General features: G+C 41.8%; 1 protein-coding gene across 6 annotated transcripts; it reads left to right on the plus strand.

Annotated features, from left to right (window-relative positions):
- On the plus strand, positions 1–26,382 carry SLC25A46 (solute carrier family 25 member 46). 6 transcript variants are annotated; one of them, XM_070794134.1, is made up of 9 exons: positions 2–78; positions 4,060–4,102; positions 4,859–5,053; positions 5,392–5,449; positions 8,043–8,120; positions 8,566–8,666; positions 17,263–17,319; positions 18,510–18,567; positions 22,422–26,382. In XM_070794134.1, the coding sequence occupies exons 1-9, from the start codon at positions 42–44 to the stop codon at positions 22,998–23,000; spliced, it is 1,206 nt and encodes a 401-aa protein (XP_070650235.1). In that variant the 5' UTR covers positions 2–41; the 3' UTR covers positions 23,001–26,382. The 6 variants fall into 6 exon arrangements, with proteins under 6 accessions (XP_070650236.1, XP_070650235.1, XP_070650233.1 ...); XM_070794132.1 differs by lacking the exon at positions 2–78 and adding an exon at positions 764–1,177; XM_070794133.1 differs by lacking the exon at positions 2–78 and adding an exon at positions 764–1,156.

Here is a 26,382-nt window from a genome sequence, read left to right on the forward strand (position 1 = left end):
GGAAGAACCCATGCTGGGCTCGTTGAGATCCAAGGAGACACATGCTACCAAAAGAGCCCATGGAGCTAATAAAAACAGGTAGTAGATAACTCTTTAGAAGTCCTCTTAATTTTTCAACTAGGTCTCAGTTTTGAAAAGTATCGCTTGGGATTTAAATATGCCCCTGACTGATTGAGAAGTACAAGGGGGGAAAAAAAAAAAACTACAGTAAACTATTCAAAGTCTTTGTGGCCCTTAGAAAAGGAAGATGCTTAATTCCCAAGTCCTGGAGAACAGTTTGTATTTTTGGGGTGGAGCCAGGAGGGCAGGAACAAGGGCTTTCTCCCGCGACCTTCTATTCTAAGGCTTGCTCCAGCCGCCCACAGACTTCCGGGTTCACTGGGCCGAACCAGGCATCTCAGTAGATTTCAGTCAGAGCGCCAACTACGGCAGGGAAAGCCAGGTGTGACCTTGCGGACACCGGCAACTGGAACCTCCAAGAGCAACTTCGTGCTTGGCGGGGAATTAGCGAGAGAAATATAGATCTCGGGCCCCTATGTGGGGCGAGGCACTTCCGGCTGGGACGCCCAACCGCGTCGTCTAGCTGCAGGCTCCTCTCGCCTGACAACTGGTCTCCAAACCCCTAGCACCTCCCACCTCCCGGCAACCTCCCACCTCCCGGCATCCTCCCCGCGGGCCGCCGCTCCGAGTGCCGTAGCGTTTCCTTAGCAACCGCGCCTCCCGCGGCCGCAGGAAGCGGTAAGGTCACGTGCTCCCTGCACGTCCGGGCTGGCGGCGTGACTTCCGGGTGTCAGGCTGCCCGGGCGCCGCGGCTGCTGAGGAGAGGTTGTGTGGCCCGGGTGGCCGCGGGCTCCGGGGCGGGCTGGCCTTATCCTGCCCCCGTGCGCGATGCATCCGCGGCGCCCGGACGGGTTCGATGGCTTGGGCTACCGGGGTGGGGCCCGAGACGAGCCGGGCTTTGGCGGAGCCTTTCCGGCGAGGTCCTTCAGCTCCGCGTCGGACCTGAGCCGCTGGGTGACCTCTCCCCCAGACATCCCGGGGAGCCGCAACCTGCACTGGGCCGAGGAGAGCCCGCCCCGCGGCGCGCCCGCCCCCTGCACGCCGCCCGAGGGCCCGGCGGAGGGGCCCTGTCCCGGCGGCTCGGGGCGCAGCGGTGGTGAGGGCCTGGGCGGCGGCGGTGAGGGCCTGGGGGCCTCGGGGGGCTGGAGGGGTGGTCCGCGCGGAGCGGCAGGGAGGGACCCTGGGCGCCGGAGGGGCGGGGGGAGTGATCGGCAGCCCGGGCCCCGCAGACCCCGGAGCCGCGCGGGGTCGCGTCCCCCGGACCCGCCGCGCCGCCCCTTGGCGCTCCTTTCGCCCTCTGCCCCCGGAGCAGGCCTCCGCCCTCTCCCTACTCGGGTGTTATCTGGAGAGGCTTGCCTTAGCCTTGGCGTGGCAGCGATCTCGGAAGGTTTAGGCATGCTACCTCCCATGCCCTGAATCCACAAAGGAGACTGGTTTGCTGTTTATCGAGACTCACGTGAGAAATAGCTGATTGACCGGCCGCTGTATCACCTTCATTCCATTAATCAGTGGTGGCTTTGTGCAAAGAACTTCCTCCGAGACCATAGGCGGTCTTGGGCTCAGAGCTTTCTCTACCACTCTTAAAAGCTGAGACTTTCTTAACCTCTGTGTTCTCTTGCTTTCCTCAACTTTAAGATGTATAGAAGAATAATCCAGGGTTTTGTAAAAAAAAAAAAAACAAACCAACAAACATAATGAGGTGTCAGTAATGCCTGATACAGTGTGGACCACACAGTAGGCTAAAAGTCAATCTTTCTTTTTTCCGTGTAATCATAGGAGTTGTGTTTGTGTTCTAGATCCCAAACTACTCCTTTATTTTCCCACCTCCTCCTTTCTTTTTTTTTACTTAAAAACTCCACTAAAGAATGAAAAACACCTAAGACATTTTCAAGATAAGAATTTGGAATCAAGACATAATTATTCTGTGCAATGTCAGAAGATCAGTTCAGTAGCTCAGTCGTGTCAGTCTGCGACCCCATGGACTACAGCACGCCAGGCCTCCTTGTCAGAAGATAGAGACGCTTTAATTGCAGCCCTGTGTAATCTAGATATTTTCAACATCGTCTGGATTCATAAAATGGAGATAATGGCTGCTGCATGTTCTCGTTCTCCTAAAAGTGTTAGAATAGTTGATCATATCCTTAAATATTATGTACATTCTAGACATAAATTTTAGTCTCATTTATTTGACTAGGAAGTACAGTAACATTTATCTGGTTTGGGTTACGGGGAGGAACAGACTACTATCATCCAGTGAGGATAGATGGAGGATCAGTGACTTACTCAGTGTTGTATATACAGTTAGGTTTTCACTCTGTCTAGCGCTGTTTTTTCCCATAGGTCCCAGAAGAAGTACTGGAAAGTTATAAATTATTCAAAATGCATATGTGATTGCCTCACAGTTACCTTCTCAGGCAGTAAAGCTGACATTTTATCTTTTCATAATTTATGCGTTGATGGTTACAATGAGGAGATCTTAATATCCAGGGATTTGTTGGGGGTGTTTTTCAGCAGTTAAGAGGCTGGTGAAAAACGCTGCAAAGAGGATAGAAGCCTGGGAGACTTAGTTACTACTAGTAAGCCTTCCTGCCACCGTCCGGAGAACGTCAGTGGTGCTTTTTGTTAGTTTATTGGATGGCCTATACAGACACAGAGGGAAAGATGAAAGGGGGAAAGCATCTTCATTGGGCAAAAGGAGCCTCTGCCCTTGCACATTTTTCAAGGCAATGGTGGTTTCCCCAGAGACTGTTTGCATGGTCTTGTTCTGTCTCTCAGGGAATAGTGAGGGCATTACTTCATTAAAAAGAGCAGGGATGAGAGGGAGGGATTGGAGAAGAGGGGAGCGAAAAGCGAATGGGAGAAAAATCCCTTGTGAATATTATAGCTGAAATTTAATGTCTAGTCTCTCAGGGTTTGATATTTCATCTTTATGATTTTAAGTTTTTCAGTTAGGGAGAAAAAAATTTATTTTCTCTTTTGAGACGGGTAGAAATTTTCCAGCTGTAAACCCTCCTGATCAGACTATAGCTGTGCCATGAGCAGCAGCACGTATGTGCACAGTAGTGTATCACAGAGACCTGATGCAGCTGCGTGTTCAGTCACTCAGTCATGTCCGACTCTTTGCAGCCCATGGACTGTAGGGGGTCAGGTGGCCTCTGTCCCTGGGACTTTTCAGGCGAGACTATTGGAGTAGCTTGCCATATCCTTCTCCAGGAATTAAGCAGCTATTATCAAACTATTCTGGAGAAAAATGGCAACCAACTTCAGTATTGCCTGGGAAATCCCATGGACAGAGGAGCCTGGTGGGCTACAGTTCTTGGGGTCACAAAAGAGTTCGACACGACTTAGCAACTAAATAACAACACATCAAAGTCTTTAAAACTTGAGAAGAGAGAGAAGAGAGCCTCTTTTTCCCATTTCAGCTACCCTAAGTGCTCTTTCAACTTAATCATATTCATGGGATGTTTTGCTTGCAACTGTTGGTGTAACACAGATACTTTCCACCAGTCTCAGTGAATGATTACAACACGGGAGGGATGGTTGATGAAAGTTATCAGAGTCTTCACTAGAAAAAAAAAATTAGTCGGAAGTTGAAAACTAGTAGCCCTTGGCATCTGCCTGCAAACATGTTTGATTTGGTCTACATGGAATTGTAATCCTTTTTAAAGTAGTTGCCAATATTTTTAAATTGGAAGATACTATATAAAAATGAGAATATCTGTTTAGAAAAATCACGCCTTTGAAACCCTGGACTCAGAGCTCCATGTGGCAACAGTGAATTGGAGCTGAAAAGCAGTTAGGGAGTCTACGCCTTGCAACTTGCCACAAACCCCAGTGGAGCTCTTCACTCGTTCAAATGACCTTTCTGGCCCCTGTCAAAATTTGATTTGGGGACATGGAGTTTAAATGAATGTCATGTTAGTAAAAAAGATATTTTTTGTTCTTTTTTATGGTAAACCCAAATAATGGTTATGAGTAATCTTATTTGTTCTATTTTAGAGCAGTTGAATAGATTCGCTGGATTTGGTATTGGACTTGCAAGGTAATGTTTTATCTAAAGATTTTTAATTCAAGTTTTATTTACAGTTTTTTTCTTTACTTTATAATGTTAAATGATTAGTGTTACTTCCTTTAGATTGATTTTTGGAGAAGTAGTTAAATATTAAAAAGTTTCTGTGCAGAAAAAAATATTTAAAACCTATAATTTCCCCCATAAGGATAGTGAAAATTCGTTCAATTTTATAAACACAAAATAATTTAAAGGAATATTGTAAGAACTTTATATTGTGTGTGTCTGTCCAAAAAATAAAATGTAATCTTATCTCCCCCTCCAAAAACAAGTAATTTTGCATTGAACTTTTTTCCTCAACATCAGAATTATGACAAGATATTTAGCAGCGTAGCATCTGTAGAATCAACATTTCCATATGTTGTAAAATATTGTGTAAATATAATTTTTGAGATGCCTTTAGTGTTTATTTTGTGATATTTGATTCAACTAGTGTGATGTGATAAAGAATTGATGTTAGAGAGGAAGAAAGAGCATAGCATCTAGGTTTCACCTAATATGTTCATTAAAATCCCTATAACTTAAGTGCAAAGTACATCCACACCAAAATTTATAGGATAGATGGCTCCTCTGATAAGAACTTTGTTCACAGCACATCCTCTGAAAGAAAGGGGAAGGGGCATTTAAATTGTCTAGGAAGTAAGTTTTCCCTATCAGGCCTACAAGTGCATCGATAATTTCATCTTTATACTGTACATATTAATATTATATGTTGTTTCTTTGCTTCAGTTCAGTCGCCCAGTCGTATCCAGCTCTTTGCGACCCCATGAATCGCAGCACGCCAGGCCTCCCTGTCCATTACCAACTCCCAGAGTTCACTCAGACTCACGTCCATCGAGTCAATGATGCCATCCAGCCATCTCATCCTCTGTCATCCCCTTCTCCTCTTGCCCACAATCCCTCCCAGCATCAGAGTCTTTTCCAGTGAGTCAACTCTTCACATGAGGTGGCCAAAGTACTGGAGTTTCAGCTTTAGCATCATTCCTTCCAAAGAAATCCCAGGGCTGATCTCCTTCAGAATGGACTGGTTGGATCTCCTTGCAGTCCAAGGGACTCTCAAGAGTCTTCTCCAACACCACAGTTCAAAAATCTGACTTTAGTTTTTTTTCATATTGAATCTTGTTGGTACAGTGATTTGTAAACACATCTAAACATTTGAAAACTCTATTTTTTTACTTTTAAGAATAATGTATCACTTAAGTAATACATGATTCTTTAAGAATAAATTACATGTGTTGTACATATGAATTGTCCTTTTATAGTCTTTTTACAGAGAATGTACTGGCCCATCCCTGCATCGTTCTGCGCCGCCAGTGTCAGGTAAGTATACTTTTTGTGGTTTTCTAAACAGTGACCCTAACCCTGATTTGACATATAGGCCTCAGATAAATGGCTGAGACCATGTAACTATTATTCCATGTGATGTATACCAAAATGTATAATATATCAGTTCTCAAACTTTTTGGTATTTGAAAGCTAAATCTTAAAATTTATTGACATCCCCAAAGAACGATTGTTTATATAGATTCAGTTCAGTCGCTTAGTCGTGTCCAACTCTTGTGACCCCATAGACTGCAGCACACCAGGCCTCCCTGTCCATCACCAACTCCTGGGAACTTGCTTAAACCCATGTCCATTGAGTCGGTGATGCCATCCAACCATCTCATCCTCTGTCGTCCCCTTCTCCTCTTGCCCTCAATCTTTCCCAGCATCAGGGTCTTTTCCAATGAGTTGGTTCTTCGCATCAGGTGGCCAAAGTATTGGAGCTTCAGCTTCAGCATCAGTCCTTCCAATGAACACCCAGGACTGATCTCGTTCAGGGTGGACTGGTTGGATCTCCTTGCAGTCCAAGGGACTCTCAAGAGTCTTCTCCAACACCACAGTTCAAAAGCATCAGTGTTTCAGCACTCAGCTTTCTTCACAGTCCAACTCTCACATTTATGGATTATATCTACCAATATTTGCCATTTCAGAACCCCAAACTGGGAAAATTTATATATATATATATGTTTAATTCATTAAAATAATAATAAATTGATGAGGTATTAGCATAAATAACATTTTATGAAAAATCACTATAACTTTTTTGAAAATATCTTTAATGCCTGGCATAATAGAAGGCAGCCAGATTGTCACATCTGTTTCTACAATCTGTTGCAACACCTGGTTTTTGAAAGAAACAAGAAAGCCTAGCCTTATATACATATGTATTTAAAAATGGGAGTTTTATATCTTTTTAGATAATTGGCAGATAAAGTTATTTGCAATGTGAATCTGAAACCACACAGATCAAATTTTTTTATACTCTTTTACATTAAAACCTATTGATCTGTCCTTCACATTGAATGGGTTTCTTTTTACCCATGTGTGATTCTGTTACATCATGCATTGATTAATTGAAAAATAGTGATTTACTGATTATATAGATCTTCTAAATGTTATGACATTTGCTTTTACTGTATTAAAATACCACCATCATTACAATCACTATAAATCTCACCAGAAAAGTGTTTGAGTTTTGGTAGGTTCATGATAGTGGATATAGGGTTTCCAGATTTCTAATTTTTGCTCATAGGCTCAAATTTATCATTGGCAACTAATATTCTTATTTTCTAATCAATGAGCCACTTTGTTCAGTTTTAAAAACATGTTTGTCCCAAGTAACTATATTCTTGTTAGTTTTTCCAGAAAAAAAATGGTATTCATGGAAAAAAGTGGCTCTTTTCAGACTCACTGCTCCATCAGAAAAGTTCTTTTTCTTATGACAGCATATTCATTATGCAATAACAAAATATTAAATTAGAAAGATGATGTGTACTCAGGAGTCAAGATTCTATAAAATTAGTATATCTTACTGCTCTACCAAGGGCATCTTTTGGGGAAAGTGGCTTTGCCTCTTCACATGTGAGTCAGATGAAGAATATGATATGTACAAAAATACGTTTTGGTGCCACTGCCTTCAGTGATGCCAGAGTTAGCAGTTTTACCCACTATTGCTTTTGCACTATTATTGAAAATGTCAACACAGTAACAAAGGAAATGATGCCTTAGTATCAAGAAAATAATTTTGAACACGTCTGTCCCCTGAAAGGATCATGAGGCTTTTGAGGGCTAGTGGGCCACACTGGCGAAAGCACCTATAGTATAACAGCATCTTTGAAAATTGAGTTAGAAAAGATAAACTAGTTTTTTTAAAAAAATAAGTTTTTATGCTTAGCACCGAAATGTAAGGATATAGAGAGAATTCAATATTTGAATAGTATGAACAGTGTATGTGCCCTAGAAGAGCGGATTTCAGCCACATTTTTTACATTGTGACAATACTGCATCGTGATCCAGTGTATACATATGTGAGTGATGTTTAAAAATGTTTATAAAGTAATACTTGGCAGGGTGTATGATGCATTCTGGTACTTTTTTATTATGTTACTTAATAAATATTAGTTCTGATCCCCTATACTGATTTCATGATTTCCCAATTGTTTATAGCTTGTTACTGCTTGCCATGGAAGACAGAAATCTGTTCCCAGAGTTCTTCATGGTTCCTATGTGTTAAATGGCATGAGCATTTTGCCACAGTAAATTTCATGCTGATGTTTAAGGAAACATAAATATCAAACAACAAAGCCTTCTTTATTATATATTTTATTGCAGGCAGAGTCTTTACCAACTGAGCTATGAGGGAAGCCCAGATATATTATACACTGGTCTTCCAGGGTTGTGTGTGTATAACCACATGTTCTTTACTTTTAAGTTATTTAAAGCATTTTTTAAAGTAATTTTGCTTCTGTATAATTCATGCTGACTTTACAATTGAACTTTTGTTTATGCTATGACTCCACTGTGTATCTTTCATGCTCTTATTTCTTGGCAAAACAATAATAGAAAATAATCATAAATCTCTTTTTCACAGGTTAACTACCATGCTCGGCACTATCATCTCACCCCGTTTACAGTCATCAATATTATGTACAGCTTCAACAAAACCCAGGTGAGAAATAATCTGTCCATTCTATTAAAGTTATTTATAATGTACCATTTGGCCTTAGTAACAGTTAAACCAACAATAATTCCTTTTAATTTAGTACTGAAGATATTATAACTCTTATGCTAAAACGAACTTAACTGGGTAATGATATGTTTTGATACCACTGAATTATCAGTAACTTCACACCTTTGCCAAAATTAATTAAATATTAAGGGTATTTAATCCATATTAGAGATAATTAATTTGGAGTGTTTATCTTGGCCTAAATTTAGGTCACCCAACAAATATTAAAGAAAGGAGGTAATTTACTTGTCATTCTCGACTAAAATGTTCTTAGAATAATGTCTTACTGGAAAATAGCAGAAAACATTTAATGTCAAGTTTTGTTAAGAACTTTTGTGTTTCCTTTTTAGGCATTAGCAGAAATAATCAATTTTGTTCATTTTAGGGACCAAGGGCCCTTTGGAAAGGAATGGGAAGTACATTTATCGTGCAGGGAATCACACTTGGAGCAGAGGGAATAATCAGTGAATTCACACCTTTACCAAGGTACCTTTTTGGCATTTTTCATTATTAGCTTCATATTAAAAGTATGAAAAAATGATAGTTGCTAAAAATACCTTGAATTTGAAAACTTGCCTAAAGTAGCTAAGAGAAGAAACAGAATAAATAATTGTCTTATGGAATTGGTATGTGATAAAGAAAACCCTTCCTGGTCTAGTGTCTGTTGAGATACGTCTTTCAGCTCCTACTGCTGCGTATTCAGTTCAGTTCAATCGCTTAGTCGCGTCTGGCTCTTTGCGACCCCGTGGACCGTAGCCCGCCGGGCTCCCCTGTCTGTGGGATTTCCCAGACAAGGCTACTAGAGTGGCTGCCGTCTCCTTCTCCAGTGGCTCTTCCCGACCCGGGATGGAACCCGGGTCTCCTGCACTGCAGGCAGATTCGTTACCAACTGAGCTACGAGGTAAGCCCACGTCATGATTCATGCTATAATTAAACAAACCCCTTTCGGAGTCCACAGGACACTTTGCATGGATTATCGGCAAAAATTCTTTTTAAAACCTGAAGTCTGAGCTAGATCTGGAATTATGAGTAGGAGATAACTTGGCAGAGTAGGAGAGTCGAGGTGACAGCGTCCACAATTTTATGGAAACTGGAAGGTCTGAGTGGTAAGAATGTCTTGTGCTTAGAATATTGGGCGTGTGTGGAGTAGCATAAGACGAAAAGCTGAGGTGCTAGACTGAAGCGTGGTTCTGCCTGTAAGTGACTTAGGTTTTATTGTCTGTGGAGTTGGAAATCTAATGTGGGGGATTGTTTGCTTTTTTTTAATATACAGGTTATTCTATCAAGGATATATTCAAGTGGCAATGTTTAGAAAAAAGGACTGATGCAGACAGAGACCTATGGAAAACTGTTAGGGTAATATAGGCCAGATTGAGAAGGGTCTCAACTGGAATAGAACAGAAGCTGGACAGACATTTCTGAAGTATAATTGATAATATTTGGAATGGGGTTGTAGGAGAGTGATTTAGCAGCAGTGACAGATTTCTCGATTGGAACTGAGTTGGAGAATTCATAAAGAAGAGTAAGCTGGAGTGGGAAAGATAAGGAAGGCAACTCTCAATAAATGAAGTCTGAGACATCCAGGGGGCATGCCTAGAAGAGGCTGGAGCTGTGGCTCAGAGTCCATGGAAAATTTGAACCTGGAGGCGTGGCTTTGAATGTTCAGCTGAAGCTTGAGGATGGGTGAATTTCCCTAAGGAGAAAGTGTAGATTAAATGACAGAGTGAACCAAGGACAGAATCCTGGGCTCTGTGTGGGGATGGGTGGGTGGGTGGATGTGTAGAAAGAGAGGCTAACGGAACAAATTGGCAGTAACAGTAAGCTAGAGGACAGTGGTGGCCTGGAAGCCAAGAGGGGAATCAGAACCGTGGATTCTTCCAGAGGGAGGCGGTAGCAGTAAGCTAGAAGACAGTGGTGGCCTGGAAGCCAAGGGGAATCAGAACCGTGGATTCTTCCAGAGGGAGGTGGTAGGAAGGTTCAGAATGTTTGCTTATGGATCTCTCTTCTCTCTGAAACAGGATGAGGTGAAAGAATGATGAGCATGGGGGTCAGAGTAAAAGAGTGTAAGACTAGTGACAGATGTTTGGGACAGTCACAGCTCTGAGTGACAGAAGGGGAACTTTGCAAGGAATCTATGGAAATAACATTAAGAGATAATGTTGGCGATCCCATAAATTTGTTTGGGTGCTGTTTAGCAGTACTCTGATTTTCTCTATCAACAGTAAACCCCAGGAGTGGAGTTAAAGACCAAATGGTTTGTTAATCCAGAAGTGGCCCTTGGCAGGGTTAATTTTTTGGATTGACAAGGAAGTGAGGGAGTTGAAGGTGCAGCCACTAGCATCTCAGACTTGAGATTCAGTCTTCATAGGGAAGGAAATAAAGACAGAAGAGACTGATATCAGGCTGTTTGCCACTGTGAGTGCTTTCAAAGGACCACATAACCTTGAAGTTCCTTTAACATAGCTTTGCTAACTGTTGCAAAGAAAAACGTTTCATCAGCTAAAAGTTGCTCCTCTCATACTTTAAAAAAATGTGAATTTCTAACCTTCAATAATTTTACCCCATTGCTTTTTATATCACACGTAAGGTCAAAATGTAGTACTTGTCATCAAACGTCCTTGACATTCTCCTACAAACACAAAATTCAATTTGTCATTATTCATTCATTAGTGGGATTATTTTATTTTAACATATGTTCCTTGCACTAGGTCCCAACCTTTAGGGTCACAAATTCCTTCTGTTTCTTCCCCTTACTGTATACCTGATTTTGAGCACATAGTAGGGATTCAGGAAATATGAGCTAAATAAAAATTTAACAAAATTCAGTGATTTCTGTATTATAAAGTATAAAGAATTCTGTATTTGCAGTCAGAATACTGTTGGTCCTGGCTGTACTGCTTTTGGGCTTCCCCAGTGGCTCATTGGCGAAGAATCTGCCTGCATTGCAGGAGCCACAGGAAACATGGGTTTGATCTGTGGGGCGGGAGATTCCCTGGAGAAGGGAATGGCTATCCACTCCAGAATTCTTTCCTGGAGAATCCCACGGACAGAGGAGCCTGGTGGGCTACAGTCCATAGGGTTGCAAAGAGTCACACACGACTGAATCAGGAGACTTGGCACGCACATGCACGCACGCATACTACTTTTTAGTTCTGGAACCTTCGGGACGTAACAGCATTTCTCTAAAGCAGAGATGAAGTAGTAACTTTAACTTCAGGTTAAGGGAAGGGAAAAGAAAAATGGGAATGAGTAGACAGAATTTTGTTATCTCACTTTCTTATTCTCTAGGCATGCAGACACATCAGTTGTGTGGGTATATATTTTCTCCTGGTCATTTTGAATCTTATTAAAGAAGACACAAAAGGTTATCTTTGAGATATTCTACTTGGGTTAAGTTTTGTTGGTAAATCTCACTCATCACTTCATCTATTTATTTAGCTCATATTTCCTGAGTCCCTACTGTGTGCTGAATCCTCACTAAAATCAGGTACATATACAGTGAGGAGAAGAGACAAAATGTACCTTTGACCAGGATGCTTGGGATCTAGTGTACGTAAAATAATCCCCCTAATGAATGAATAATGACAAGTTGAGATTGTTCTCTAAAGGAAAAGAATATGGTTCCATGAGCATGTTAGAGGGTTAGGAACAGTGTCACTAATAAAGTGACACTTAAGTTGAGATCCGAATGGCAGTCAGGAGACACGGACTAATTTGTGCAGAGTGTGGCGGGAGGAACGTGAAGAATTCGTGTGACTGAGGGAATGTGTGTTAGTCGCTCAGTCCTGTCCGACTCTTTGTGACCCATGGACTGTTCCCCGCCAGGCTCCTCTGGCCATGGGATTCTCCAGGCAAGAATACTGTAGCTGGTCGCCATGCCCTTCTCCAGGAGATCTTCCTGACCCAGGGATTGAATGCAAATCTCCTGCATTGCAGGCAGATTCTTTACCACCTGAGCCAGCTGGGCAGCCCTGGTAATTGAGGGAAACGCTCATAGAGTTTGAACTCAGAGCAGGATGGAGAGCAAGAGCCGGTCTGCGCTTGACCTTGTAGACCACGTTAAGAATATTGGAGTTTTAAGTAGGCATCAGTGACATAATCGATGTATGTTTTAAAGGGTCCTTGTAAGTGGAGGTGAAAAGGTCGCAGGAGGGCCACAATAGGTACAAGGACACGCATTCGTAAGCTGTCACCACCTGGGAGAGAAAGACGGAATTAGGGCCAGGGTGGGATCTTTGAGATGGGTGTAAATGGATGGCTTTGAGATACATTTAGGTAAAATTGACTGAACTTGGTGATGGATTAAAGGTTGGTCAGTGATAGACAAGGAGGTGTCAGGGTGACTTCTAGGATTTGGGGTTATGTAATTGGATGTCAGGCTTCTCTGGTGGCTCAGTGGTAAAGAATCCGCCTGCCAATGCTGGAGATGCGGGTTTGATCCCTGGGTCAGAAAGATGCCCTGGAGAATGAAAGGCTACCAACTCCAGTCTTCTTACCTGGGAAATCCCATGGACAGAGGAGCCTGGTGGGCAACAGTCCATGGGTTGCAAAAGAGTTGGACACAACTTAGCGACTGAACAACAACAATTAGATGTCAAATAAAGCCATTCTTAGAGTATAAACCTTTTTTCTGTTTTTTTTAATTCTGACTGCTTTGGACATGGTTGACTTTTCTTGGGGGAAAACAAAGTCATAGCAGACGAAGCATCAAAGCGGTAAGAAGTAGTAAGCCAAAGCATTTCACAGAAGTCAGCATTTGAGGATGGGCTCTAGGGTCTTCGAGACTGAGATCTTGAATTGCATGGTGATCACTAGGTGAGACAGTACGGATTCACCAATATTTAGTCTTTTTATACTGATGATGGTCACATCTGAGAGAAAGAATAAATCTGTAATGCTTATTAAGTTACCAAACTTAGAGTTTCTCAGTATTTATTACTTCTAAAAAAAAATGACTATAACGCTGGGTCATCATCTGTGATCTTTGTCTACTGCCCAGATCCGTGCCAGTCCTTCCCCAAACCTTCCCGGAGGCAGAGTCAGTCAGACTTCGTGTTGCTCTGCCCTGAAGTGACCTTTCCTTTTCTGTGGCATTTCTCAGATCACTAACATACGGAGCACCCCTCCCAGGGCTACCTGGGTAGTTCAGTCTCTCACAGAATCCATTTGGCCGAACTCCACCTTAGTTTGACTCATCTCACATGTGTAGTTGTACATTTTACTGTTTTCTCCTCCTGTTGTCTGTTTCTCCTCATGACTCCTCTGAATTCACTGACTTTGAACACATTCCATTTTAAGTACAATGAAATCTTTCTCCAGTTCAGTAGATTTCCTTTCGGATTAACAGTTCTCAACTTAGGGAACACTGAAAGAGTCTAAGAAAGAAAAATCATAAGTTTGATTTTGGACAAGTTCATTCTGACACAGACAAGTCTAAACTGAAGACAACAGATTTGGGAGGTTCTGAAGTGTCCTGTGGGATGAGGTTGCCTGGGGAAGGAGTATAACATATAAAGGAAGAAAAGAAGAGGGCTTCCGCCTTGAGGAACTCCAGCGTAAGTCACTGAGTTAAGAAAAATGCCCCTGCACAGGAGTCAAAAGTAGAGACCAGAAGAGAGGAGAAAAGCCAGAAGAGTCTGGGGTAGTGGAATACGGGGGAAGGGAGGGCTTGCGGAAGCAGCGGGGAACACAAGGGCATGATGGCTGCTGAGAGGTCAGATAAGGCACAGCCTCGAAAATGCCCGTTTGATTTAGTGATGTGGATGGAGGCCATGGAGACCTTGGCTTGGCAGGAACTGTTTTTGTCAAATAATAGGGCAAAAGCCAGTTTGGAATGGGTTCAGTGGTGAGTGGGAAGTTAGGGCATGGAAACAGCAAGTTTAGACAGTCAGCTGAGAAGAGGAGAGAAAAGGAGCTGGAAGATGAGGGGCTTGAATTAGATGGTTTTTTTTTTAAAGAGGGTAGCTCTTTGATCATGGGAAAGTAAGAAGCAATTGAAAGTGAAGGCTGGGGGCTTCCCTGGTGACTCAGTGGTAAAAAATCTGCTGCCAGTGAGGGAGACTCAGGTTCGATCCCTAGCCTGGAAAGAAGATCCCACATGCCGTGGAGCAGCTGAGCCTGTGCGACACAACTGCTGAGCTGGTGTTCTAGAGCTGGCGAGCTGTGACTGCTGAGCCCATGTGCCCTAGAGTTGGCCACCCACAACTGCTGAGCCGATGTTCTAGAGCCAGAGAGCCGCAAATGCTGGGCCAGTGTTCTAGAGCCAGTGAACCACAACTGCTGAGCTGGTGTTCTAGAGCCGACGAACCACAACTGCCTAGCCACTGTTCTGGAGCCAGCAAGCCAGTGTTGTAGAGCCGGCGAGCCGCAACTGCCGAGCCCACGTGCCCTAGAGCCTGTGCTCTACTGCGAGGAAAGCTGCTGCAATCAGAAGCATGTCCGCCACAACCAGAGAAAAACCAGCGCAGCAGCCAAGACCCGGCACAGCCATTAAATAAGTAATAAATTACTTAAAAAAAAAGTAAAGGCTGCACAAATACAGCATTATTTCAAAATTCTGTTGCTTTTGTATATTGATTGTGCATGGGAGTGTGTGTATATCAAATAGAAAGCCTGATAAAAAGCAAGTCACTTCTCTTTAATTTTGTTGCTCATTTGAAGGGCAGTGTTGCGTGTGAAGATAGTGAATTAAAAATAGCTACGTATTCTGGTACTTGGTGATGAAATATAAAAAGGTTTAATCAGAAGTAGAGTTTTACACTACCCTCTTTCGTGAAGCATTTAAATGTGCTAGTTTAAATTTCTAGAGCTGTGGCAGTAAGTTTTACACATTTTATAAAGGAATACCAGCTACCAGGAAGAGTGTCTCACTCATTTTTTTAATACTTGATTTTAAATTTCTCTTTGCTCTTTTTACCTTAATCCTAATGATCTGAAGAACTGGCAGCAGTAATTAGTATTCAGTGAGTCTGAGCAAACTCCAGGAGATGGTGAAGGACAGGGAAGCCTGGCCTGCCGCACTCCATGGGTCACAGAGTCAGACAAGACTTAGTGACTGGACAACAATTAGTGCTCAAAGCAAAGGTGTCCCAGTCCTTACAGAAAGGCAGGCTACAGACCCACATATCCGTGTTAACGAAATGCTCAAAATGAACATCATAACAACCTGTGGTAACCCTGTTTGAGGCCGTATAAGAGAATAGAGGGCTTCCCAGGTGCCGTTAGAGGTAACGAATCCACCTGCCAGTGCAAGAGACGTAGGAGATGTGGGTTTGATCCCTGGGTCGGGAAGATCCCCTGGAGGAGGGCATGGCAACCCCCTCCAGCATTCTTATCTGGAGAATCCCATGGACAGGAGCGTGGTGGGGTGCAGCCCACAATGTCACAAAGCGTCAGACGCGACTGAAGCAAGTTGGCACACACGCGAGAGTAATGGATTTACAAACCTTTTAGCATATTTTGCTTTATAATCATAAAGTTACTGTCAGTTAGATAAGTAGCCTAGTCTTTTTTACAATTTTTGTCGTAATCATTAAACGTCATTCCAGCTATTTTTCTACAATTACTCAGAGCTAGTATAGTATTCTGGTAATAATTTCATCAGAATATGACTCAGAACATTCTCTAAGGTCTTATAAATCAGAGATGGTTGTTTTGTTTTCCCAAAGTGTCTCTGCAGACCTTTCAGTTTCTAGAAAAACGTAGAAATATTCATGTATCACACATGCCGTAAGTGCACTGACTTGGTTTTTAGAGCTCTTATATTATTAGTGGTTTCCTTGACCTTTCCTCTGTCTCCTTATGTCATATTCACCCGTCTCAAGCAGAGAAGGTTTCTCACGGGCTCCTGCTCTGGCTCTGGCGTGGTGTGTGCCTGTGGCACCGCTGAGCTGCTGCAGCCAGTCTCCACTCAGTTCTGCGTTTCCCTTTTCTGTCGTTCCACCTCCCTCCCTCCCCGCCCTCCCATCCTCTCTGTCTGCCTTTTCATTTTTTTCTGCCTCCTTTTTTGATTTCCCCTTTATTCTCCATATTTGCTCGTTTTTGACTTTTGATGTAACTTTCTCCCTTTTTGTTTTTCATTCAGCTTGCCGCTCTTCTCTTCGGGTTTCCAAAAGTCACCTAAATCGCAGGAAGCACACAATCCTAGACCTTGGTCCCAGACCTGGCATTCTGTCCTTCTCCTTGGAACATATCCCTGTGATCCTTTTAACCTTTCTCTCATAAGTAAAAGGCAATATCTTACTATAGGTGTTACAAGGCAGTAAGATATACAAGGCAATATCTGTTTATCTCAGAGGAGTCCGTCTTGTATCAAGTGAGATGAGAGGCAGATAGTATAGACTCAAGTCATATGACCAGGGTTTAGACCCAGTTCTGCCACTTACTAGTTGCTTGGCTTTGGGTAAGTTATGAACTATCTCTGAGCCTGTTTCCTCATGTATGAAATGAGGGTTATAGGTTCATTGTGAGGGTTAGAAATAATTTATGTGAAGCGCTTTGCACAATGTCTGGCATATAGCAGGAGCTTAAAAAGATAATAGAATAGAATAAAAAAAAATCACAAAAGTAATGCCATCTTAATAAGTAGAGGCACTTAGGTGCTACACAAATGTGTGTGTCATTCAGCGCTACAGTTAATTAAGCTTTTCTTCCTTTACTCTATTTTCTGGTCTGCCTTTCCCTTCCCCATCCATTGTTTTCCTGTCTGCCATTTTTTTTTTTTTTGTGGCCACACTGCATGGCTTCTGGAATCTTAGTTCCCAAACCAGGCATTGAACCCAGGCCCTCGGTAGTGAAAGCACGGAGTCCTAACCTGGGCTGCCAGGGAGCTCCCCCGTGTCCATTTCTATCATCAGTTATAACGCTTCCTCCTTTCTCAGCGCAGACAGAAAGACCGCCTGAGTTTTTTCTCTTTTCAACCCACTGTGATTGTTTGACAGGTCCCAGAAAGAAAATTGTTCACCATTAGAATATATTTCTCCTACAGATTAAAAAAAAAAATTAAAAATTGATTACCTTTTTGAAACTTGGGCTAATTCAGGATGTTTTAAATAGCATGGCTTTTGTTTTATTTATTTTTTAGGGAGATTTCACATAAATGGAATCCTAAACAAATAGGAGAACACCTTCTATTAAAATCGTAAGTATCAAAAGCAGCATTTGTATTGAAATTTAATCAGTTTTTATAGTGTTAGAACTTAAAAAAACTTATTAAATAAAAGTTAAGGAAAATAAGAGCAAAATAAATATTTGTGGGACTAAAACTTAGTAAGAAAATTAACAAAGTTTAGGAATAAAATCCTGAAATATATGTTATCTTTCAAATCTCATGTAGAAGGCTGAAATCACAACTTAATTTTTCTTTGTGTTCTTAGGAAGTTAGCAAGGATTGTCAACTTGTTAAATGTGAATTGCCAGGAAAATTATTATTCTTATAATTATTATCATTATTTTATTGGTAAGCAGACATACAAATTCATTTGTATGGTGATGAGCAAACTCAAAACCTTAGTGTCATTAAACTGTAGTCCTAAAGGCACTTGGTGACATTGCAACACTGACCGTTTTCATAGATTAGAACTTTACTCTTCACTGTTTAATTTTTCTTGAAGATTGTGAATTGGAAACCCCCCAGCTTGCTGGCTCCCTCTGTGGGACATTCCAGCACATTATTACTTAGTGATGTTCCATTCACCTTGAAAACCACTACTTGCCAGGACCTGGCCCATGGGGTTAGGTAAGTCCCACCTTGACATTATTTTAAGTGACTATATTTTGCAGGCTTGCAAAGTTGTATGTCTCAACAGTGGCAATAGGAAGCAACTTTGCAAAGCTGTACAATATTGTTTTTTTAATAATAAAAGGGGACTTCACTCACCATGGAAGACTGGCTTAGCTCTGCTGGGTGGGAAATCTGGGAATGAATGATGATAATAGATAGGACCATAGCAGAACAGTAGCCTTGTTCAGATGTCACTAAAAAGGCAAGCAATGGAGTGGATCCCTCATCCTAAATTTGAAGTATCCAATTCGTAGGTCACGTACTGAATCATAAACAAGCCCACGTTTTACTCCAAAATAAGTTATTTTCTTTGCAGGTTCCCCCTGTGTTATTTTAATACACAGTTTTTCATCTCTAATTGTTGAGTAAAGCATCTTATGTTATAGGTCTCCGAAGTATCTTTAGGCTATAGGTATTAATAGTTGAAAACCTTGAAATTGTTATTCAAGCTTGAATGTAGATTATGTTGATACATTAAAGTAGATATTAAAAAAAATGAGTATAAATTTCTTGTTTCAGTGTACTGATGTTTGTTTTAATTTCTACAGCCTAACTTACATAGTGGCAATGCCTTTTTATTCAGCAAGTCTAATTGAAACAGTACAGGTGAGCTATTTTTCATTGTCATTTTTTCATTAAAAATGTCTTTTGGAATATTCAGTATATTGTGTATGTCTAATAGTGTAATAAAAATTTAAGACAATATCCTTCTAAAAAAGCTTTTTCACCAATACATACATATATCAGAGATTATATACTGGGTACATTGCCAGTGTGTCAGTTTTCTTTGCAAATTTACTTTACACCTCTAGTGTTAATTCTTTTTATCCCTTACGACAGGCAGCTGTACTCTCCATTCAGATGTCTCAGAACCCAGCCTATGACTGGCTCTGAATAGAAAAAAATCTATAGGGTCCCGCCCAACTTTTTAAGACGCTTATGTATAACTCAAATGGTTATGGCTTATCAGATAATAAATGACTGCTTGAACGTGAAGCAGTGAGGAGAGTAGTTCCCATAGCTAGCTGACCAGGCAGCATTGCGTTTGATGCTAGGACTGCAGAAGCTGCAGTGATCACTGCTCACATCTGACGTTGTTTCATGTCGCTCACCGCGCGGTGGCGCTGCAGGTGCACTGAGCTCAGAGCCCTTCTCACGCGCCGTTGCTCCACTTAAAACTGAGCGGGCCTCCTTGACCCTCCACACCGTCCACTGTCTGCGTCCCGCCGCCGCCCCCACCCGCGCCGTCTGCTGTCTCCGGTGGCAGGTGCTCTAGCGTATTTCTGTCTTTGGCGGTATGAGTTTTCTCTCTATAAAAGCCTCAATGGATCAGCGTTACCTCTTCAAATTACTCTTTTTCCACTCAGGTGCTTTTCTGGCCACATCGTTGATTCTGTATGTATTTTGTAGAATTATTATTTGACATTAATGTCTTGCTACCCAGGTATTTCCTCTCCCCTTGCACTTGACAGTGTGAAAATGATATAACCTTTGTATGGGGCTGCAGTTTAAAGAGTTATCACTGTAAGATGACATCATTTCAAAGATAAGGAAAACAACAGCAGGAAGATAACGAAGGAAAAACAAGCAGGGTGATATGCTGGGGAAAACAAGTGTTAGCTTCAGACAGCCCCGTGTCAGATCATTTCTCTGCTTAAATTAGGTGTGTGACTTAGAGCTGATGCCTTAGCCCTTCTAAGTCTTATTTTTCTCATCCATAAAATTGGAACCGTATTTTATGAACTGAATTATAAAGATTAAATGAATTATTTGTGTAGAGTTCCTAGCTCACTAGCTGTTCATTCTGATTTTTCTAACCCAGTATCTCTGATGTCTTTCCTGCCTGGGCTCACTCCTGCCTGATCTCCTGGCTCTCTCTCCTCCTCCTCAGATCTCTATTCTCTCGAGTGCCCTCCCTGCTTTCAGTGCCATCTTGACCGCGTCTTCTCTGTGCTCCAGGGCGCAGGCCGTGGCCCTCACTGCTCTGTATCACAGTCACTGTCCAGGGGAGCTCATGTACCCCAGTGACTCCTTTCAACTCTCCCATCTCCACGAGTTTAAAAATTAGGGAAGTCTTGCTTTTTGTATTTCTTTCATCCTTCATAACTAATCAGTCATCCTGTCTTCAGTTCTGACTTCAGGGAGTATCTGAGATGGTCTTCTCCTTCCCACCGATAGGCCCCCATTCCCAGCCCTTCATGTCACATAGCTGGTTTCTTCCTAGTTCATGGGCAGGGTGTGGGTTTGCCCGTCTGGGGAGCTCAGATCTCTGAGAACAGTCTTTGCCTTGAAAACCACACATTTATGCATAGATCTCCTAAAGAACACTTCCTGAAGCTCTTAAGTATCAACTTCCTAGTGATTTGTTGTCTTTTACTAAGACCCCTTGTTCTATTTCCTGGATTTAAAGGCCATTCTACATACTCATGCAAGGTTAGTGTTCTTACGTTGCAATGCTCATATCCTTTTGCTGAGTAAGGATCCATGTTGACTTATATTCTCTGAGATGAATTTCAGACTTCTCAGCAGAGTAAACAAGATAAATAAAAGGATACTTCATGGTACTAAGTGCCAAAGAGAATAAAAATAAAACAAGGAAATTAAGAGGTGTAATGGGTACAGAGAAGTGATTACTGTTTTTTTAAGATCCGGAAAGTTCTCACTCAGAAGCAAAAGCCCTTTGAGTAAAGGTGTGAACATAAGAACTACACGGGTATTTGGGAGCAGAGCGTTGTAAGCAGAGACCCTGCGAGAGGCTGGCATCCAGCGTGTGTTTGCAAAGCAAAGAGGAGGCCAGTACGGCTGACGCTGACTCGGGACGGAGAACAGGAGGAGCTGAGGTCTGAGATGGAAAAGGGCGAGCGCGCACACAGGGCGCCGAAGATCACTGTGATGGTTCAGCTTTGCTCTGGGGGGGACAGGAAGTCGGTGGTGGGCTTGAGCAGGAGGATGACATGATCTGACTTAGGTCCTGAATAGGATCTCTTTGGCTGCTGTATTACAATAGGCTGGAGTGGGAAGGGAAACAGGCAGGGAAATGACCGAGGCTAGGTGGGCTCATCTTAGTCTCATGGTTTAGCTTTACTGAAAACTCGCACATTTGTGTGTCCGGCTCCGACCTTTTCCTTTTAGTCTAGACTGTAAAGTGCACTTGGAGCTCACAGCCTAGACTCTGCATTTCTGAACTCTGGATCCCCCGACCGTTGCTGGCCGGCAGTGCGGCCCAGCTCCACAAGAGGACTGCTGTCCCTCCAGCGCCTCTGACCGGCAGCTCTGAGCTCATCCTTGACTTCTCTTTCCCATGACCCACTTCCCGTCCACCAGGCATTCCTGCTTGCTGTAATTTGGTGATAAAAGCCCAGTTGAAGCATTTTATTTCCTTTGCTGTGTGCTATTCCAACCCACCGTCACATCTTTAACTGGTGTCTCAGCCTCTGCTCCCATGCTCCTCTGCAGGACAGCCTCTGCAGCACAAATTACATCTCACCATCTTATGCTTCAGACCAGCTGGTCATTTCCCATCTGACTAAAGACCAGAGTCTGCATGGTGGCATGCTGTGGCCCAAGAACACCACTTGAACTTCACTTTTCTCTCCTCTTCAGCCTCTGCTGCGGCCAAATGGGCCTCTGTGTTGTTCTTGTTGTTGTTTAGTCGCTAAGTGTCCAATTCTTCTGCAGCCCCGTGGACTGTAGCCCACCAGGCTCCTCTGTCCATGGGATTCTCCAGGCAAGGATACTGGAGTCAGCTGCCGTTCCCTTCTCCAGGGGATCTTTCTGATGCAAGGATCAAACCCTTGTCTCCTGCGTTGGCAGGTGGGTTCTTTACCACTGAGCTACCAGGAAAGTCCTTTTCTGCCTGTCTGCTCCTCTGTAACCAGTGTCACAACTTCTTATACACATCTCATACTTACAAAAAGTAGAGACATTGAGGATGATAGTGACTTAACATCTCCTGAGGCTTTCTGTGCACCAGCCTTCTTGCATTTAATGCTCCCAGCAGCTCTGTGCATAAGGGTAGGTCAGCTTAATCCCACTTTTGTAGAAGAGTAAGCTCTTAGAAGTAAAGTCACGGGTGCCCATGATCACAGAACCAGCAGGTCCATACTGGAGCCAGGGGTAAAGCCATGCTTTCAATCAAGCCCTGTGCCTCCTCGTGTAGGGTAGTTGCTGCTTTTCAGGATGAGTCCTGGGGAGCTTCTTGAGGCTGGGACACCTGGTGTGTCCCCCGCCACGTCTCTTCCCCAACTAGAATAGCTCCCAGCTTCGCTGCTGTTCTGTGAAATTTTATTTGAAAAAAAATCTAATACCTAGATAACATTTTACATTTGGAACCCTTGATGTTTCTCCCCTTTAGTCAGAACATTAACTTGAAAGGGATTTAAAGGGACCTAAAAAGAATCGTCCTTTGTGGCGGAAGAAGCAGATGATGACTTTTCCTCTGTTCCTCCTCTTCATCTCAGAGTGAGATAATCCGAGACGGCGCGGGGATTCTGGAGTGTGTGAAGGAGGGGATTGGCAGAGCGATCGGCCTGGGCGTGCCTCACAGCAAGCGCCTGCTGCCGCTCCTGTCCTTGGTCTTCCCCACGGTGCTGCACGGGGTTCTCCATTACGTCATCAGCTCGGTCGTCCAGAAGGTCGTCCTGCTCATCCTGAAGAGAAAGGCTTACGACGGCCACCTCGCCGAGGGCGCCAGCCCGGTGCAGAGCATGCTGGATGCCTACTTTCCGGAGCTCATCGCCAACTTCGCGGCCAGCCTCTGCTCTGACGTCACGCTCTACCCGCTGGAGACGGTTCTGCACCGCCTGCACGTGCAGGGAACACGCACGATCATCGACAACACAGACCTGGGCTATGAGGTGCTTCCGATTAACACGCAGTACGAGGGCGTGAGAGACTGCGTCAACACCATACGGCAGGAGGAGGGCGCGCTCGGCTTCTACAAAGGGTTCGGAGCCGTGGTCGTACAGTACACGCTGCACGCGGCTGTGTTGCAGATCACCAAAATTATTTACTCCACGCTTCTTCAGAACAGTGCTTGAGAGTCGGAGTCCTGGTTAGTCTGAAAGACATCCTCTGGATACTTTGTTATGAAGTTATGAAGGACAGAAGTGAAAAACGGGGGTTCAGAACGGATAAGAGCTGAAACTGGCAGGAACAGCCCATGGTGATTATATTGACTCTCCACTTTTTAAAAAAGGCATAGATACGTGTTTTGGATTCAGAGTATTCCAAATTTGAAAACTCAGTAAAAACACTCGTATGAATTAAATTCTAGCTAGTGTAGCACTAATGTCAAACTAAAAAGAATCTTGGGAAGAAGCAAGTATTTGTCAACAAACTGAAAACCAGATTTCACAGAGCTAAATTTATTTCATCTGACTTTAATATTTATTACACGTTTATTTCACCTTCTGGACTGATATTGGTATGTCATTCTTACAGCGTATAGTAGCAGGAGGTCATAGTTTAAGCAAATTATGTTGTCAGTAATAAAGACAAGAAGGATTAGATTTGGCAGTCTGTAAACAGAAGCTGAGAGTTTTAAATCGCACTGTCCCTGTAGAACTTCAATGGCCATACATATATTATCATGAAGCCATTTGTATGCATGCACATAACTTGGAATTTCCTTCATCCCTACATGTTTTCCACTCTTAGATCAGCTTACTGTATAAAATGAAGTTAGGCACTTTCTGCTTGAATATCAGAACAAAGCACTGGAAGCCAAGGTACCCAGAAGATTAAAGGCAGATGGCATACTTGTCCATATCAAACCCACCACTTCAGTGCCAGCAACTTATAAACTTGTCATACGTTTATAAAGTTTGATTTGCTTACCTAGTTTTATGAATCATCAGACTGTTTTTAGAGCCACTGTTATTAACAGACAGAAAATAATGATGACGACAATTCCTATTTCCACATTTACAAAGTGTGTACTAAAGGGAATGTCACTTGCCTTTCATTTCTGAATGACCTGTCTTAGAGAAGTCAGGTTAAAATTTACCTGGGAATTTGTGCCTCATGCCTTTCATAGAGTCATCATTAAATAATGGCTTTAATTTTTATTTGCTTCTAGTTTTTGTCCATAGTTGTGTTCTCCAAACTAGAGATACGTAAAGGGAAAGGCGGGTTTATCACCCTTTATTGAGACTTGTTTGGATGGATACTGATGAAAAATAGAAACTTTAAAGGAAATTTGTCCTTGCTTTTTATGGGTGAAGAAAAGAATTTCAACAAATAATAAGCAAAAATGTTGGTAATCAGTTTAATAAAAAAAATTCTGTCTGTTCCTAAATTGAATTTGGTGGGTGAGGCTCTTTGTGTAGTAAAATAATATGTATTTGATTGATCCATTTAGCAAGCTGGAGTATGGTTACTGCACTGATGTTGTCCAACCTAGAATGCATACAAACTGAGATCTATTTTACTTACTGAATGTCAGTGAAATGGTTACTTTTTGTGATTAATAATGTTGAAACCAAAAGATGATATCCAAAAGTATCAAATAGTATATATGTGGCAACTCTCTCAACTGTCATGTGAATGTGTTTTGGTTTGTTTTGTTTTGTATTTGATGACTAAAGCACACAGGTTTTCCATTTTCCTGTTCCACCAAGAGGGGGAAAATAAAATTAAGCATAGGTGATACACTTTCAGATAATAATTTGTCTAATCTGCAGCATATAAATTGTTTTCCTTGCCGTTGAATTACTAAGTAAATTTTTAGATGTTTATGATATGTCCAACTTCCTAAAAACCTTTCATTTTTATTATAATCAAAGAAGATGGTTTCAGGAAAGAGTAAACTTCTGAAAATTACAGGTTTTAGAAAATTTATAGAACAGAATCTGAATGGAATCAAGTATCTACTAGTGAAAATCTAGGATCCTTTATCTAGCTAAAAACTAGATATTTCAAGATTATTTTATGATGTTATGAAGATTCAGTTATATAGTCTGTCTGTGGAATCATTATAAGACTGATAGGCTGAACCACACACAAGTAGGTCGGTCTTATTTTCTCTTTGGAGAAAGAGTTGTACTCTTAATATTAAATTAATATTAAAACTTAATATTAAAACTAAAGTTGAAATGTGGCAAGTAAAATACTAATTTTTTATTACCATTCCAAATTAGTTGAAATATAAAAAGAAATCTTTAAAATTGATGCACTTAAATGTTGGCCAAATATGTTTAACTGAATTTAGAAAGGAATAAGCAAAATAAACATTAGACATGTTCTTTCCTTTTTAAAAATTGTTTTGTTTCTTTAGATGCCAAAGTCAAATACCCATAGGCTATAGTTCTTAATATGATAATACCTTAGGACAACATTTTTAATTCAGTGTGATTAATAGTATCATGAATAATATTAAAAACATTTCACAGTCCCAGTGGTCCCCTTACGTAAGCTAGGTTTTGCCGTGGAGCTGAAGCGTGACATGCTTGCCTTACATTGTTGGGTTTCTTAAGTCATATAGTCTGAAAGCCATGGAATTAAAAACTGAAACATCTGGTTAATATTACTTAACTGTGTTAAGTGAGTTTATGAACCGGTTTACTAAATCTGTTTCTAAATCTATTTCCTTTGAGGGACTCTTTATGGTTTCTTGCAAAATAATCTCTAGGTGTAAATAATGTAAGTCTTTAAACTCCAGCGCTAGATGTTATGAGTCAAAACAAACTAATTCCAAAATGACTGGACTGTGGGGTTTAATAGTGTTTTCAGAAATAAAACTGAGAGGCAAGAGGTCTTACTCGTTTTTGCAAGGTATGCTTGCCTGTTCACAGCTGGCTTTTCAGCACTGGGCTTGTTAAAACCGCACAAAACCTTCACTTAACTGACTGGGCACAGACACTTCAGTCTCTCCGTGTATTCATACATCTGCTCAGGAAACAACACACACTGCTTGGATACTTGTTTTTTCAGCTGACATTGTGGACGACGTTTGCCCTTTAGTTTGCTTCCCAGATCTTATGGGGAAAAAATGAACAATCTGCCAGCTCTTGAAAAGATAGGTTAGAATTCGTTTTTTTCAATAATATATATGGAAATAAAATCCCGTTGGTAACTCACATTGCACTAGAATTTAAGTGATACTTAACTTTGGCATTTCTGGTTTCTCTTCTCTTTCAAGTAGTTGTACATTTCTCTCCTTTTCTCTCTCTCTCATATAAACTGGATATATAATGTCTTTCTTTTGAGTGACTGGGTATCATTGATATGCTTCCAAGTTGTATAATTGAGTAACAAAAACTTGTGATTTGACAATGAATCTTATGCAGTATACCTCAGCTAGAAGAGGTATTTGGTCTGTGTGTTTTTTGTTTTTTAAAGTTGTTTTTGTCTCACTGGTATTTTAAATGTTTTCAGCAAATTGTGTAATATGAAAAGGTTAAATAAAACGTTGAAATAAAA

This window comes from Bos indicus, chromosome 7, assembly GCF_029378745.1.
Source record: "Bos indicus isolate NIAB-ARS_2022 breed Sahiwal x Tharparkar chromosome 7, NIAB-ARS_B.indTharparkar_mat_pri_1.0, whole genome shotgun sequence".
NCBI classification, from domain to species: Eukaryota; Metazoa; Chordata; class Mammalia; order Artiodactyla; family Bovidae; genus Bos; species Bos indicus.